The 18296-nt window shown below is 38.0% G+C and overlaps 2 protein-coding genes across 2 annotated transcripts; both read right to left on the reverse strand.

The window, feature by feature from the left end:
- Positions 1 to 25: 25 nt before the first annotated feature.
- On the reverse strand, positions 26 to 8979 carry trafd1 (TRAF-type zinc finger domain containing 1). Its single transcript, XM_044372278.1, has 13 exons — positions 8703 to 8979; positions 8444 to 8569; positions 8151 to 8199; positions 7913 to 8048; positions 7588 to 7641; positions 7049 to 7484; positions 5757 to 6047; positions 5466 to 5530; positions 3907 to 4167; positions 3430 to 3562; positions 2118 to 2328; positions 1917 to 1974; positions 26 to 1149 (listed from the first exon to the last, which is right to left on the reverse strand). Exons 3-13 carry the CDS (start codon positions 8183 to 8185, stop codon positions 1111 to 1113), a joined length of 1719 nt encoding a protein of 572 aa, XP_044228213.1. The 5' UTR covers positions 8186 to 8199; positions 8444 to 8569; positions 8703 to 8979; the 3' UTR covers positions 26 to 1110.
- An 874-nt stretch (positions 8980 to 9853) lies between these two features.
- Positions 9854 to 18163, reverse strand: mob1a (MOB kinase activator 1A). Its single transcript, XM_044372279.1, has 6 exons — positions 17923 to 18163; positions 17079 to 17245; positions 16351 to 16444; positions 14161 to 14294; positions 12835 to 12998; positions 9854 to 12072 (listed from the first exon to the last, which is right to left on the reverse strand). Exons 1-6 carry the CDS (start codon positions 17934 to 17936, stop codon positions 11995 to 11997), a joined length of 651 nt encoding a protein of 216 aa, XP_044228214.1. The 5' UTR covers positions 17937 to 18163; the 3' UTR covers positions 9854 to 11994.
- Positions 18164 to 18296: the final 133 nt, after the last annotated feature.

Below are 18296 nucleotides of genomic sequence, written 5' to 3' on the forward strand. Positions count from 1 at the left end.
ACAGAATACAAACTAGAGCCATTAATCAACAAATGTTAAACATTTATTAACATAAAACATTTAATAATACAAACAAGAGCATCAAGATAGTTGTTCTACAACAGGGATAGTCATCCATGTGCCATGAGTGCTAAAAGTCCAAACACCACACCAGGAGATTTCACTGATTAGTTGCTCCTCTCTGGTTGAGGTTTTTGTTCAGATGTTAAATCAGCAAAATGTTCTGATAGTCTCTAGTTAGGAGGATAATCTGGAGACCCTCAACCATCTGTGGCACATGGTTGCCTATGTTTATAAGCATGTCTAAAATAGGCCCTATGATACACACAAAACACATTATATTTATCAATCTTAAATCCTATTTGGAGGAACAGCACACAGAAAATTTCATACTACTTAAAAGAATATTGGACAGGAGACACTGCTTTAAAAGCCATCTCATCATGACATCACATAGCACAATAGCTCTAGAGATATGATTACAAAAATCTAAATATTACTGAAAAGTATTAAAGACAAATGTTTGACAGTATAAAAAGACAAATGTTCAATATTAGTTATTTTTTTTCTTGGTCAACAATGCATAAATTTATCAAATCTGTTCCTTAAGCCCTTTTTAACAAAATAATCTATCAAAGTGCTTCAGGCTACGTGAAGATGCAGAAACCAACAGGAACACTGAGAAAGACCCTGAAAGAATTTGAAAACAGGAGTGAAGACTAAATGTCCTTGGCTGAAGTAACAAGATAAAATTTAAGTCCAACAAATGCACACTGAAAAAAATCATGTGTCTGATGTTCCCCAAAATGAGCCACAACATGAATTTTACAGTTAAATTTAGTGTAAATTAAGTACATTTTATAATTTATCCATTGAAGCTGTATGTTAGACATAGAATCAAATCATAAAATAAAGCAGAATATGCATGAATAAACCAAATCACTTAGACTTTAATTGTAATATTCATCAAAATATAAACTGCAAGATAGTAATACTCACACAGGCACTTATCAGATAGTATATGTTTCATTTTCAAAAGTGTGCAAAAAGATAAATGAATACATAGCAGGAGATTTGGTTGGCATCTTTTTTCTCCAGATGTTCCTGCTCTCACTCTTCCTGCTGCTCTTCATTCTGCTTCTTGGGTAACTGCGAATGGAAAAAAAAAAAAAAGAAAAACAATGGAAAATTCTTTCAGACGCAAAGTGATGACAAAACTGTGCCAAACAAAAATATACTGACTGGCCTTAAAGGGAAAATCCACTCAAGAAGCAGACTTTTTTTTTTTGAAAGATATGTTTTTGGACATTTATTTGCATTTATTTGACAGTTGAGAAGCAGGCAGGAAACGAGGGGGAGAGAGAGGGCCATGACACGCAACAACAGTGTCCAGGCGGATTAGACAAGAGGATGTTGCGGTTATTTGGCATGCTCTGTTACCATTCAACTACCACGGCGCTCCAGCAAACATCTTATAACAGACAAATTACAACTGAGCTGTTTATTACAGAAATATCAAATGTGAACTGCAATTTAGGTTAAATTTTTCCTTTAATGACCGGGTAGTGGAGAGCCTACGTGTACAGGTAAAATTTTTCTCTGGAAATCCTATTCAGCTTTATATTTCTCATGAAAACGTCTGTTTATTCATTTGTGAATCACTTATCGTACCTGATTGTTGAGATAAATCAGTGACCCACATTGTTTTCTTTATGCCACTATGAATACGCCCAAGAAACACCCAGAAACCATCTCAACAAACTTCATGCAGGTGTCTACGTTTTTCCCTCCTTTGATATCATGAATGCAGAGGTTAGTAATGCATTTCCAATTCGAATACATACAAACCATCATGCATTTGTCATTACCCATTTACTAAACAACAGAGTTTGATAGTAAGTAAATGTTGAGTGTACCTTTGTCATTGGAGTCCTTCTGTTTCCTCTCCCTTCTTTATTTTCTGGTAGATGTACTCTGGTGGACAAACAAATCCATAGTACATTATTAATATTAACTCTATATTTTTTGTTAAGAAATTACAGCTTGTTCAGTAGAACTAAAATCATTATAATTCAATTTTTTAAAAAAGAGCCTTCGTTGGACTTTGTTGCTTTTACCCCTTTAGAGATTCAGAACCAGACTTGTCAGTGTCACAGAAAGATGACTGAGCGCCTTCTGCGTCCCTGCCAAGTGGAGGTCTGTTTTTCACAGAAACATCACAGTTGGACGTCTTCCTTTGACTTGGTAGTCCAATGTAGCCTTTCTGCCATTCCCTTTGTCCTGGTGGCGTGTCTCGCTCAAATCCAAGGTGCTCATCCAAAAAGTCACCTAGGTGTGTAATAGCACACACGTGTTAAAAAAAAAAAAAAAGCCATAAACATACACACAGTGTCCAGAAGAAAACCCTGTACAACAAAACCTCTAGAAAAGAGGTTTTCAAAGTGGGAGGTGGGCGTCCCTAGGGGGGCTCCAAACAGTTTCAGGGGAGGCTCAGTGAATGGAAGTGAAATAATATGACATCAGTTATCAAAAGGAGATCACATAGAATAGCCTAAATGTGTGTGATTTCATTAAACAGATAGTTCAGAGATACAGTAGTTTTGGGGAATTTTATTGTTCTTCCCACTTTCCTGGAGTTAGAAACTAATAAATACCTTCAGACAGACCTTTTTATGTTCTTGGCGTAGTCTAAAGTTATGTCTAACAGCAATATCAGGCTATCTTGGCTCAACTGTTGAGTGTTTATGGGATCAAATAACATAATCATGATCCCATAGGCATCAAGGAATTGAACGAAACTAAGCAAGTTAACCAAGAAGGGGGTGGGGGTAGGGGTTTTTCCAAGCTTTGTCTGAAAAGAAGCCCACAGCCCACAGTGACTTTGAAAACCCCTGATATAGAATATAACGCATCACATAAAATACCACAAACTGACTCATTTTGTATGTTAAAAGTTTGCCGACACTGTGTCAGAGGTGTGTTGACTATTGTACTTTTATGTATGATTTGTGGTGGTGTTGAATTAGATGCTTTTTATTAGATATTTTATACACTTTCCATTTACATATATGAAGAAAGTGAATATTAATTACATCCTTCACTATAATGTAATCCAATGTGAAACCGTCACTAACTGCAGCCTCAAAATTATTTTTATCAACAGCTCTGAAAATGTAAACAGAAATAAGAATGTATTCACAAATGTAGGGTTTATTAGTATTGATTGCAGGGATATTGTATTGGAAGGAATTTTGTTTTTGTCTGATGTTTTTTTTGTTTTGGGTTTTTTTTTGGCAGATTTTGTTCCTTCTTGCTACAGGAAGAAACAGTCCACTACAGTTTCCAGTAAACAGTTATTTAACAGTTGAATTTGTTTCCCTCCATTCATTTTTACCCATTTTAATACAGAGAATAAAGTCTATACACTACCTTGGTGTTTTATTCTCCTCTGAAAGTCTGGAGACATCCGACCAAAGGTGTCCTTAGCAGGACTCGACTTGACAGATGCTTTTGTTATATTATTAAGTGGATGAGCAGTCTGAGGGCGCATATCACATTTGTCCTAAATGTAAAAACACACCAAAAGATAAAATCACAAAACATGACAACAAATATACAATTATAAGTATGTCTATTTCTTTTATCTCTCTTCTATTTTTCAGTAGTTTTCAACATTCGTGAACATTCAGAGATGATCTCTACAGGCTGTTTGTCCACGTCATGATGTGGAAATCTCTACTGAAGAAATATTTGGACTATGTTCACCTGCCAATAGTTCATTTTTTTCAAGAAACCTTAAAAAATGTTTAACTGTTTCCTCTTAACGTGTAATACTATAATTTAGTACTGTCACTCCTGATATGTCAATAATTTTTCACAGTCTATCTAACTTGATTAGTAACATACCTGATGGTGGAAGACAACAGCCTCCTCTAAAGCGACGCCACAGAATTCACATGGAATGACAACGTCGCCCTCTAGTGGACTGGCTGGAGGACTGTAGGAGGCTGGGGAGACTGACCGAGGGAAAGTGGGGATGTTGGAAGCAAGTGTGTCAGGGAGGCTGCTCATCAGCCCTGAAGCGTTCCTGCTCATCCTGTCCTCTTTAGGGGGAGACGATGGCTGCTTGCTGAAAGACGCAAAGGCAGAGGCGGGGCTGCAGCCAGTCTGAAACAAAGAAGAGAGAAAGTTAAATACATCTATGTTGAATCTGCTTATATCTAAAATCATGTCTGTACTTGATGGATGATATACGCTACATGTTTAAACAGGCGAAGGCTGTAACTGAACTGTGTACAGTCTAAAACAAACATAGACAGAGGTATGAAAATGTTTGCACGCTATGTGATATCTGACTGGATCGCAACATTTCACTCTGATTAGATTAGTGCAGATAAAATCCTAGTGGGAAGGGTGGCGGCCTGTGAGCCGGTTTTAGAAGAAAAACAGAATACACTGACCTTACAATTTGCATTTCACATTGGAGCAAATATTTCAAAACATCAGCAAATGCTGAATTCAGTAGGCAGGATGAAGAGAGTTCATCAGCTGGTCATAAATGTCAGTCAGGTTCTGGTTGTTTTTGGTTTTTGAAGTGTTCTCATGCATGTAGATATGATGGAGTCACAAACTGTCTGCCCTCCTTTTCTCCAGTGATATGTTGTAGTGATATGTTGCTGAGCACATTATGCTGTATGTGTCCTTTACTTAAATATGGACTTGAATTCTCCATGTGCTCCAGTAAACAAAGGTTTCCACCAGTTACCTGGTTAAAAAAAACTTTGCTAGGTGCTGTAGAGATAATATACAGAAACCAAAGAACAATTAATGAATCTGCTCAATCTTGTTCAGTTACAGCCCTTTTTTAGGGAAACATTACAAGCCCATTTAATTATTTAATGTTCTTTAATTACTCTAGAGGATGATCAGCAGCTCATTTTTGTTTACTCTCCATTTTTCTCTTTACTCTCCATCACCAAAACTATTCTCTGTAAACTAAGATGGGCAGTGTCTTCTTGCAGTAGAGATAACTACAATAACAACCTTGGGCACATGAAGTCCAGGTTAAACCTAAATCAATGAGTCTCAATTACCATCAAAAGCAACGATTCTACCAGACTCTTCATCAGGCTACTTGTCATGTTATTGTGAATGTAGTGCAACATGGTGAACCTGTTCTCCAGAGAGCTGGTTCGTTAGTAGGCATGCTATTTATACGTTCAGATAGCCTCAGTAAAGCTTTATCACAACCCTTTATATATTTTAGAGATTCCAGCCAAGAATTAATGTCTATATATTTATGTTGTAAATGAATGTCTGCCAATATATCATTAACTGATTTTATCAATTTTATCAATATCAGCTAGGGTTGAGCCCAAAGTTAGGTGGCGTACCCACTAATCTAGTGTCGTGGGTCGGCCCCCTGAGCAATAGTGCAACCAGAAGGATAAAATTACATCTCAAACCTGATGCAAAATTAGGTCCTCTTCAGGAAACAGCTCTTCACAAAACTCACAAGGCAGCATGGTATCTGTAAAAAATATTTTGGATCATTAATAAGCTGACAACAGAATAATTTTATGTTTTCTAATCAGGCGCCTCCAGTAGCCTACTGGTTAACTGGTTACTGATTGCATGTCATTCACCATCTTGCTCCCTTTGTTTCCCGTCATCTCTTTGCTATCATTGTCTAATGAAGTCATAAAATGCCCCAAAAATATATATTAAAAAGGTGTTTTAATCCACATTAATTTTACCTGTTTGATCATAGTCCTGGACTGCACTTGTGCTTGTGGTGAAGTTTGGATAGTTGTTGTTGGGTGGAGAGAGTGGAGAACCGACAGAGGTGTTAGACGTCTTCCCAATCTTGTGGTCCCAGATATCACTCCACAGATTGCCATCCATACCTCCAGCCACTGATTCTCCGTCACTCTGCAGGCTGAGAGCCAACATGTAGTCTAGACCTGATGAATCCTCATCTTGTGTCTGACTGCTGTGTGGCCATGCACTGCTGCTGCTGCGACTCAGGATGTCACTCTGCTCCAGCACTAGAAGAAAAACAAAACATGACAGTCATTTTAGAAAAGAACTACAGCTGTAAGCAACAACGCCACAACTGGGCTCCAGTTTATCAGTTCAGTCATGGGAAAACAAGATATTTAAATATTTTAAGATTTGTTGTGTTAGCCTTGTGTTGATCCAGCAAAAACCCTCTAAATTGAAGATAATTCTACGATACGTCTGCCTGCAAAACTTATTTTACATAAATTGCCTTACATAAAGGGAAAAGTCGACAGTGACACAATTACAGTCATATATTTTTGCTTGTTACAGACTCAAATTGTGATAGATTTTAAACAAGGTGCAAAGATGGTGTCACGCAATTTTGGTGAAACTATATTAGAGTTGGAAGTTTAAATTACTGTTACAGGTCACAACATGTCATATCATCATCTTTTAAGCTGATATGTTGAACTTGTAAGCAAACAGTTGCTTATTTACACATCAAGCAGTTACAAAGCAACATTTTCATTCATTTGGAGTCATGTTTCACCACCTAGTGAATGTTAAGTCACTTTAGCTCTGTTTTTGGTCTCCATCAAGTCCTGGGAGAAACATCTGTTTCTTTAGTTGCTAAATGCTCCATTATGTTCACCAGCTAGTCTCAAACTGTGTCTGTTTGCTGTTTGGTGCTGAGCAGGTAGCATACAGTGGGTTTTTAGAGCTTTTTCCTCTGAAAACAGCTGTCTGCTGCGACCCGTAAATGACATTTTGAGAGCGTTGAGAGTGAACTAAAACAGTAAAGCTGTGGGGCTGGACAGCTAAACAATAAGCTGAAACTCACTATGATGCTCCATAAAGCTGAAGGGAGGTGCAGTGTCAGGTGATAATTCTCTGTAATTCGCCAATCACTGCAAGCGACGCCTCTGACATTACACACAGAAATTGTTATTATGAAAAATAGCGATTATAGCTGCTTTAAGCCCAGTGGCCACCCCCCCCCCTTCAAAGAAAATTACCATCAAATTCAGATCAGTGATAAACTCACAGTGGCTAAATGTATTCAGTGGGGCAGTATTCTTCCAGTCTCCAGAGCCTTGATGTCCCCTTGAAGTGTTATAAGCTCTGGGATCAAATGCCCGTGGAAAGGCCTGATGTTCTGCGGCACTGATGTTGTTATTTTTGGGGCCCCTCTCTTGGGCTCTCAGGAGGTTTCGGATGGAGTGGGTTTCAAGCCATGCCCCAGGAGACTGCAGTTCTACTGGACTGCGACTTGAACGGCTGTTGTTCCTCTCTTGGGGTGGTGTGAGACTTCCACATAAGACTGGATGTACAGCTTGTTCCTTCAACATTACATTGCACTTGCAGTGTGGGCAAGGCTCAGTGCGTGCACCACAATAATCCTCATGCTCTTTGGACTGGCTGAAAACAAGCTCCAGTTCACAGTACTGGCACGGGACCAGCCGCTGAGAACATTCAGAGCTCTGCAAGAGATATCAGTCGTGAAGAAGAACAGTTAGTGAATTTAATCAAGATGGTTAACTATAATAATTAAAATAGGAAAGAAAAAATGTTCTTCAGAAATACCTGGTGAACTTCAATATGATTCTTCTCAATCTTCAAACCACACTTGCACGTAATCTGAGATGAAAACGGAAAACACTTTCAAAGTTTCGGTCTGACATTTGGTAGCTGTTTCCTGTCAGTTTCAGTTGACACCACCTTGTTAGCATACCCCAAAAGCCACACTGTGTTTGTCTCTGAGTTTGTAATGAACTGACTGATGTTATCAAATACTGATTAGTTCTTCCAGGCTATTTACATTTACTGTAGTTGGTATTGGGCCTACCCTTTAAACCAACAAATGTATATGGCAGTATTTAAGTCTTCAGTATTGCCGTCCAGATTTTACCTGCGTATGCTCCTGCTGCTTGTGCTCCTGCAGCTCTGAGCGAGGCACTGGCTCCTGGCACACATCACACAGTGCAATGTTTCTTCGACAGTGGATCTCATGGGTGGTGAAATTTGCCTCTGGGATATCATGCTTGCTAGAAAACAATAACAACAAAAAAAGGTTAAGAAGATTGGGGGAATCTGTGCTCACCTACATATCAAATTGACATCACTTGATAGAATTTGTTCATATTTACCAGTTGCCACAGAATTGTGTATTTTCATCTGCCATGGCTTCACCAAGGCCTGTGGACAGGATGTACAGTAATATTAGATATTGATGACACAACCCATTACCCACAAACCTTTTTCGAGTATTTATAACAGGTTAACAGGTGCTGTTCGTAGATTTAGTATTTGACTGTTTTCTGACCACATTTAAATAATATATCCCTGTGAATCATCAGAGCTACATGTATAAATGTAGCTATTAAAGCTACTTATGTCGTGTGAAAGTGAAACTGGGTGACAGCTCTTTCGGTTTGCTCACCCAGTGTTTCCAGGCAGGCAGCTAACAGTTAGCTAGCTGACAACGATGGCCTGGTTTAGCAGCGAGACTCCACGTCAACCTCACACAACAAGCATCTTCATCCTAATTTGGCATTTTTCTTCCCAACTCAAAAAGACAAAACAAAAGTTAAACAATGTCAGCTGTGTTGTCTAGAGCCAGCTACGTAGCTTAACCAAACTGTGGGCAACCCTCACGTAGCTTTAACTGCCGCTAACTAACTTGCTCTTTACAAACTAACCTAACGTTAGCTATCATGAAGCTGCTGCTGTAACGTCGAGTTTGGGGGGCTTCGGCCGCCCGGTCCGAGCTAAACGAGGACAACCGCTGCGAGGTTACGTTTGTCAGTTAATTCACCTCTAAATAACATACAACCAAAGACAAAAGTCGTACGCGATAGCTACTTGATGATAGTCTGTGAAATAGTTAGTTATTTCCTCCTCGCTCTGTCAATATTACAGGCTACCACTAGATTCACGCCCTGAGTTCACCCTCTCAGGCTGTCCACGTACAATACCCACTCCGCCTTTTGAGCGATTTGCACGATCAAACCAAATCCTACCCTAACGATTTATAATTTTAACCTAATATAAAGGCAACAGGTAGTACTGTCTTCTGAATTTTTAAGGTATTTAAGTATTGTAGGGTAAAGCTAACTGTCAGTCTAAACTCGGGGCAAAATTTCTCATCACTGCCTCTACAGGCTCCAATCTGATTGGTTGAATAAACTCAGTGCGCTTGTGAAAGTGTCTCAGGTGACAGCTACTGTATTATATATATATATATATATATATATATATATATATATATATATATATATATATATATATATATATATATACATACATACATACATAAATATGCAAGCCTTTGACTTGAACTATGTAAATTGTTAGTAAACAGACTTCTCTGTTAATTTTTTTTACAGCAATCATAAAGCAAGCATTTCTAGTATTGCTCAACAAATGTTTAATATTTAAAAAATTCAAGCGTTTACTTGTAGTCAATTGTTATTTTGGCTATGAAAAGAACAGTAATTCTCAAAAAAAAAAAAAAAAAAAACCTAACATGCACCTTATCTCTTGATTTTGTAGGAGTGGAGTCAGGATGAAGGACTCGCAACTCCTACCCTACACAATTATTCTCTATTTTTGAGCATAACATGTAAAATATAATTCATTTAATAAAAAGTAATATTTACTTAACTACTAAAACATAAAACATTGTATCAATGGTGGCTATATTTTTATTTAGGAATAGGTTTTCAACAGTAAAGCTAAAAAAAAAAAATGCCAGTATCAATATTTCACTGTAGATCAATATAATCCTCTGGCAGTCTGTTCAGTCCTGCAGACAAACAGTAGAGTACACAAAATAAAAATCCACACAGCATTGTCCTTTCGGGTTTTTATTGAGTTTTAAATCTACCAATACTGTCATATCAGACATTTTCATTTTTGTAAGGCACAGTTTTGTTCAGATAAAACACTGATCTTATTTACAGCAAACGTTTGGACGCAGTACATACATCCTCGCATCTTCTCCTTGTCAAAATGACCCCCCCGATGATCTGACCATTAATGTAAATATATAAAACTTTTAATTCATTTCAAAGCCCTTGTTCCTTCTTTGATCCAAAATGTATAAAGTCAACACTTTATTTTACAATGCGATATGAAATGTAACTCCGTGCCAAAAGTTTAAAAACAAAAGTGTGAGGAAAAAAAAGGAATACATTTGAAATATGTGACTAGATTGAAAGGACTGGTTGTATATTAAAATAAAATCTCTAAAATATAACCTGGTCTTGCAAAATATATTGACAGGCCTCCAGATGACTAATCGGATGCAAGCTTGAGGTTTTTGTCCAGCAACTTAAGGGACTCAAAAGTGGATAAATCGATATTAAAAGGAATGTTTTTCACATTGTTGAAAGGCTTGGAAATACACCTTTGCATTGGTGTGAAAACAGTCTTTAAAAAGTGGTAAATAATGAAATGAACAATCTAGTGCACCTAATCACATTGGCTGGTTCCTGGTGACGCATTCAGTAATCTAACATCTCTTCTGTCTGATCGGTTACATGATTGTCTGACATGAATTTAGGTCCAACATGAAGTAGGATTACGCACCAATGTCCCTCGCTCAAACTTTGCCAAATAAAACATGCATTAGGAGTACTAGCTGCATTAGTTTGTAAAGAGATGGCAGTACAAACAGCCCTGCTGTTGTAGCCTGAGTTAAGCACAGGAAATGACCACGATAATTATACATGCACCAAGACTTAATAAAGACATCTGTGGGAAAACTACATACATCTCAGGACACTCATCCTTTTCATGCACAGGTGCAATAGATATGACTATTTTTCAAACCAGGGGGGACAGTTTTTAGTAAAAAAAAAAATGTAAAAAGTAAATAAAAATAAGTACCAGCATTGAGGGAACATTCAGAGTTCCACAATTTATCGGCACCACAGAAATGAACTATAATGACAGTAAAACTAAAAATTCACAGACTATTTTTGCTGCTGACATGATCATTTTTACAATACAACTCCCTTATAGGGTCATGATTATGCAAGCTGGTGGCAGGTGGCTATTAATAATAACTATAAAGCAGGTAAAAAAAGTATCACTGTAAGCACTTTATCTTGCATTTAACCATTTCAATGAACCATCTCTCTGTAAGAAAACAGCTGAAAAATGTGCAAAACAATATTGCGTGACCAAACTGAAATAGCTACGATGCAGTTGAAGGTGGTGTTTTTGTGGGGCAAGAATAAAGGCATCTCACAATCATCCATCAATGTGTCTCTTTGCAGTTGACTGTGTCAAAGAGCATGTCAACAACATCATGTTAACATATGTATGATATCAGATACATAGCCAGACAGCTACATGTTGTGCCTGCCCTCAGACTGAAGTGCGCCTGCATTGTTACTGGTGCAAAGTTTACCCCAAGATCTGTTTCATGTCACTACTTTTTCTCTTCTTCCTGTTACTCTCACTGTACCCTAATGACAGAAAATAATAAAAAAAAAAAAACTAAGATTGGGATATTTGGTCAGTCATTGTAATTGCAATAGCTAAAAGTTAACAAAAATAAAATTGCCTATCAATAAGTAAAAACACTATACACCAACTTTTGAAGGAAAAAAAAAAAGAAGCTGGTTTTCACTTTAACTTCCAAATGTCCTTGGTCCAATGTAAAAATCAGTAGGTTGCTCTTAACGAGTCGTTAACCACAGTCCTGTGAAAATATATTTTGACTACACTACGCTATTTTTTTTTATGATCTAGAAGGACAATGATGAGAAAAAAGGCTCAAAGACAGCATAAAAGACAACAGAAAGAATAAAAGGAAAAGTACAGCAAAAAAAACGTTCAGGTGAAAGAAAAGAAAAGAAGAAGGCACAACATTTTAAGAGTTGAGACTAGAGGTCATAGAGGTAGCAGAGGTCACAGAGAAGGACAATGGAGGAAAAGAAACTGTTAAAAAAAAAAATTTAAAAAAAAGGGGAGATGAAACGTCTATCTGTCCTTGGATCCAAGCTTCTCGATCAAGTCCTGCAGGGGAGCAAGCTCTCGTCGGTCGATGAGGTTGAACTCCTACAAGAGGAAAAAAAAAAAAAAACAATTAATATTAGTTAGTCAGTGCAGTTCAAATTTTATAATTAAGACAGTTTTGTGGGGAAATTTTTTGTTGTTCATACAGAATCTGTGTTTTGGTAAAAAAAAATAAAAAATAGGATAGAAGCAGCAATAGCATTGGCACAGTTTGACTAGGCACTAAAATCATTTATCACACCACACCTGCTAAAATCCTCCTGCTATATTAAATTCTCTTAAGGGTGTTTCAGACATATAATCTGGAAAATTGATGAGTGAGTCTGTTTGTTTAAGGCTTTTTGTCTTTCAAACATAGGTCTCTATTTTGGTAAAGATATACGCTGACTGTTCAAACATGACACCACTGTCCCAGATAAAGCCACACGGTTGCAATATATTTGCCATCTCGCATAGACTAGACTAAGCATTGCAGGACGTTATGCACAATGAGGCAAGAGATTATTTACTGCGACATGCTGCTTAGCTGTCATGTTCTTCTCTTCAGTTCAGTGGGAGAGCAGCTGTCTAATTACAGCATCGAGACATTTTAACAGAAGCAGCGTAGCTCTGAAAAAGTCTCTCTTCAGAGTCATATCTGTCTCTCTTCAGAGTCATATCTGCTGCTCCAAAATTATCTCTGTGATCAAGACGCAGCATTTAAACCTTCATTCCGTATTCTTGTCTGACTGGTCTGCACTTTGTACATTGTTTTTTTATTTTTTGGATGCTTTTACCAGTGTGCTTGAAGCAGGATTATCTTACCTGAACAAAGAAAATGAAATGCTTGAAGGAGGTGTTGAGGTGGGCCTCCTCCTGCAGCTGCATCACAGAGTCAAAATGTTGGTGGTAGATGTGAGCGTAAACCCTGAACAGACGCTTCAGGATGGTTTTGGCCACGGACATGAAGTTCTTGGGGAAGGGAACTCCTGTGGGACAGAAGGTGGTAGAAAATGATGATGTTAAGAAAAGAGCTGAACCTCTCAGCCTCAAAGTGAGACTACGGTTTCTTAAGATGCTTCACTTTCAGTCTCCACACAGAAAGAGTTACAAATCGAAACATAGCAGGCCTGCAGAGTGGAGTTACAGTGCTGTCAGTACATATCGGGACAGTGACGTGTTTTCTTTGTACTCCACTACATTGGGTTTGAAATGAAACGGTGACTATGAGATTTACAGTGCTGCTGTTCAGTTTCGATAAGACAGTGTCACATTCACATAAGGACAGTGTAAGAATTGTAGTCTTTTTTACTCATAGTCCTCCAACATTAGGAGACCAAATTAAATTAGACTTAAGTTAGAATAAACTTAAACAAAGTCACAAGGTTTAGCAGTTTGTAGCACATACTTTGAAGTGGATGTCTGAGGTCAGTCGACTGCAGTTAGTGTCACTTCTTGTTTGTTTTGGGGCCTTGAGTCCGCTCTTAAACATGTGACACACATGATCAGCTAGACTGAAGTCAAGTGACTGACGTGAACAGTCAAGAGCATTACACTATTTCATATCAGGGATCACTGTCATGCTGGGTTGTTCTAAAATTAGGGAACTGTGTATAAAAAGGCTACGACTCAATTCAATTCAATATGCCAAAGTACAGCCAACAAAATAAAAATATATCATCATCTTAGTACTGTCTGACTGCACCGTAAGTGCACAGCTAAAAAAATCTGTAGCGATTGATTTGAACCTACTGCACACTGAATGGCTATTTTAGACTCCTATTGTCACAAAAGTACACATATCAGATGATAAAGTCTCAACTGTAAGAAAGGAAAAAAGAAAAGACAACTGACGATGATGTAAGACTAATGCTCAAACATGAAAAATAGAGTCAAAGTAAAATTAATTGTGAACAGGGATCGAGACCGACAATCTCACAGTTAATATAGAACAAAAAAAAGGTGCATGGAGTTGCTTGGTCAGCTAGAACCTATTTGTTGGTGTTGCTCCCTCCTGTTTATTACACTTAATGGAGATAATGCACATCTACAGGGGTGAAACTATAACTAATAGCACCACAAAAAGCTTTAATTACAAAACTGCTGAAAATGAAAATTCCTTACTGGCAAAAAAAAAAAATCCAAACTCACCAATCTTGGAGGGAAAAAGTGTCTCATCATCCAGCTGATCCTGCACCCAGGTCATCAGGTAGTCTATGTATTTGGGAGCGGAGCATTTGATAGGCTTCTTAATGTTGGTGCCGTCAGCCCAGTGGTACTCATATCTACAGAGAAAGAACAAATATTGGTGTTAAAAAAATAAATCAATCAGCATGTCTGGTAGCAGACCAGTGTTACAGACATGAACATGAAAGCTAAAACACACTCGTCTTCTACCGAACGAAAACAGCATTAGGTAGAATATAAGCTAAAAAAAAAAAAGCACAGGAGGAAGAAATGCAAAAGTATGTACAGTCATATTGTTGATGGCGGCTATGTCAACAGGAAGTGAACCCGGGTCTCTTCCTCCTGATTACAGGCTGAACTCAGACAGTCTTGGCAGGAGAGAGGATAGAGGAAGTGGCTAATCTAGATTCTAGCTAAATAGCCTCTACAGGGACTGCATGCAAAGTTTAATTCCTGTTTTCCTCATGTGACACTTCGATGATATATTTCAAGATTATTCACTTTAACTATCTCGACCCTTCAAAATCTGAATACATAGTTTTGACACACATGACGTGACACATCATTTCCCAACTCTGGACTAAAAGTCAAATAATGTTTCATCAACTAGATCACATTATGAAGGTTATTTTGACTTAAATGTGATCTCATAGAAACATCCTGTATCTGTATTCAATCCGGTTTAGTTCAATATGTTCAGTTCAATTCAATAGTTACCTTTTAAATCAATACAAGCTTTTTATCTACTGAGGCTTATTTTTATCTTCTTTCTCTACTTGGCAGCATATTACGTCTGGGAAGATAATGACCCTCTTACACAAGTAACTAAAAATTGAGTAAGAAAAGTAAGAATCAAGCATGTCCTTCCTCATCTCTCTCTCTCGCTCTCTCTCTTCCCTCATTTACTGTCAACTCTTTAGTGCTTGCTCTCTAATAAAAGCATAAAATGTCCAAAAAATTGTGTCAAAATTTACTTTCACCTTTATTTCAAAAGTGGTTGACACCATAAACTTATTTTCATAGAGGCACAAATCCCAGTTTCAGTTCCTGAAGTCAGAAAACATTCATCAGCGTCAAACATTAAAACTGTTCTGGGGTGTCTTGTCATAGCTCATTAATACATTTACACACAATCCCTGATAACTGGCATGTTCTGTTCAAAAGAAATGCTCGATTACCTTTAACAGTGTGGGACTGTGCCTTTAAAAACACACATTTATTATAAAGACCCATCTCACTATGCTGTAGAAGCACAAATCTTTCATTATTTATTCTCATTATTATTCAGGTTCATAATGTTCTTCAAAAGCACTTGAGCTTTGTGTGACACATTTTGTGTCTCTGCCAATTCTTGTAAAGTTCCTTCTTTCCAAAAAATTACGTAAACGCATACGTCAGCCAAAATGCTTCCCTCACCTCAGTGGAACTGGACAAATGACACATTTTCCAGCATTTAAAACTGTTTGTAGCTATACAGCACAGCAGGATTTAGCTAACAATTTATATTAAATGTTACATACAGGTTTAAGGTTGTACCGAATATGCAATCAATCAGTCGTCTTCCTCCCAAGTTGCAGTTTTATTGCAGACTGCAGTAGGTTTTCTTCCAGGATTTATATTCCACTGCATTAATTTTATCCTCTACCTTCACCAATCTTTCAGTAATCTTTTCATGGAAACGTAGCATACGCTTGTTGGGATCATTCCTTTGTCTTTGTCATGTATTCTCTGCCAGGAAACTGACTACATTGTGGTTGGACTTTCCAGACAAAGACGTGTTAAAACTATTACACAGATATATTCTAATCTACTCGTTATGTGACATATAAGCACATTTGACAGCACTGGTGATTGGTTAAACCCAACTGACACAGTGCCAGTTCGCAGTGGTTGGGCTTGGTTTTCCAATCCATTTCAATTTGGCACACAAAACGCACATGCCGCTTAGTCTTGAATCCGTGGCTCTGTCTGGCAGGTAAACAAAACACCACGTGTACCAGCGTCATAAAAAATACAGACCAAAAAAAAAAAAACAAAACATACTTCATATAGTTTGGTGTGGCTGAATCCAAATTTAAAAAAGTACTGTAGTGTCTTTGCCAACGCTTACATCAGTTATTCTGCTTGCAATAAAAGGACATTTTTTGTTGTTACCTTGGTCCAGCAGACATCACAGAGCAGCTCGTCTCAGTGCAGAACTCAGTGATGGTGCCGTAAAGCATGTTGATCTGGTTGAAGAAATCCACGGCTGAAAGAAAGAGTTAGTTATAGTTTTGTCTAGAAAAGTTGCTGATAACGATAAATTAACTAATACAAAATAGACTTTAATAGTGATACTGGTCTTTTTTTTACTAGGTGGGCAGTTAGTGACCCGCAATTTTACTAAACATTTACTCCAACCATAAATAAATATATTCAACAAGGACATCTAGGGTTTTTTACACATGTATGGCCTTCTGTAGAAGTGATGAAATGAATACAAGTAAAAATGACCACATTTTTATATATTCTATGTATATGCATCTCACATCCTCTCATTCTTAAAATACAAAGATACAATATTTTCATCCAAACCATATATAAAGACATTTCATATTTTTTACTGCGACTAAACAGTCTTAATGCTTTAACCAATAATTCACCACTTTCTGACTCATATGTGTTTGTATGACCCTACCATTCTTCTGTTACTACTCTGTGATGTAAATATTCATCCTTTGCACAAGAATCATTGATGTTTCATCTAACTATTGCCAATAGGTATACATTTAAAATGTGTAATTGAGCAATGAGTGATATACTTCAGACTGGTACTGAAGGTGTGTCCAAACGTTTGACTGGTAGTGTATATGTTTATCGTATTCATGCATTCATCCACTCACTGTTGACAGCGATCCACTCATTGAGATCCTCTCCCTCGGGCAGCATGACAGCCTGCCTCAGGTTCCCGCTGCCCAGTGTCGCCTCAGCGTGCTTCAGCAGCTCATACTGATGGGAGCCCTCTGGGATGTTCTTCTTCGGCTTGAAGGTCTTGGATGAGCGACTGCCACTGCAAAGAAAAACAAACAATGGACCAATTATCTGTAAAGAAGGAAACACTATGACATTTTTTTAAAAGGCTTGTGTAAGAGCAGATGCTCTTATTGGGCTTTCAAATGGTATCATGATGAAGTTGAGGTTGAAATAAAACTTGTGATGTGTAACTGCTGCCTAAAGGCTTGTTTTGGCTCATTTTCAGTGTGACAGAAACATGAATGTAAAATCTGTGTCATCTAACCCAAAATTAAGGTGGTTTACCCACTTGGTGCAATAGACAGCAAATGTGACAGTATCACAGGGTCACTGTTAACAACCTAACAGTGAATTAGCCACAAGACATCAAAGATGTGTGAGGTGACTAACGTGTCTAGTCTTATCTGACTAGACGGAAGAGTATGCTAGCGTCAAGCTAGCCAAGTTAGCACGTACTTTAAAAGTTCAGGTTGCAAGGAAACTGTAGATAAATATGCACAATTCACATATACTATTACGACAAAGAGCGATAACCCTATTAGAACATTAAGTTTAAGGCTAAGTTATTAGGATAACAGTGCGCTTAGCTGACTTGTTTTCTGTAACGGTGTCTTATTTTAACCCTAGGTACTTCCCTTGGTGGAACTTCGTAGCTAACGTAACCGCAAGCTCCGGCTGCAACTTACTGAGCGAGCGGCCGATTATTTTACTTACAACAGGAAGCTCATCTTGGCGAAGCAGTCGTCGAAGAGCCTCGATTACAACTCCTGACTCTGGTTTAGTGAGTAGAAATGTGTCCAACAATCACCCCGTAGGAGCCACTTGTCAGCGCTGTCTGCTAACAATATGGTCTCGGCTAACGTGAAGAACTGCACCCACAGCGGTTCTTCCTCTATCGGCTCCCTGTAGCAGCTCGGCCGGCAGACTGTCGCCCCCTCCCGGCCGCATGTAGCTAACACCACCCTCCAGATAGATGGAGCCTACTATGTTAAAAGATGGGTTCACAATTTTTCACGTCTGTTAAAACAAAAAGATCCCCTTCAAATATGCTTCCAATGTAAATGATGAGGGCCAAAATCCACAGTGTG

The sequence above is a fragment of the Thunnus albacares genome, chromosome 2, assembly GCF_914725855.1.
Source record: "Thunnus albacares chromosome 2, fThuAlb1.1, whole genome shotgun sequence".
In the NCBI taxonomy this organism is placed as follows: domain Eukaryota; kingdom Metazoa; phylum Chordata; class Actinopteri; order Scombriformes; family Scombridae; genus Thunnus; species Thunnus albacares.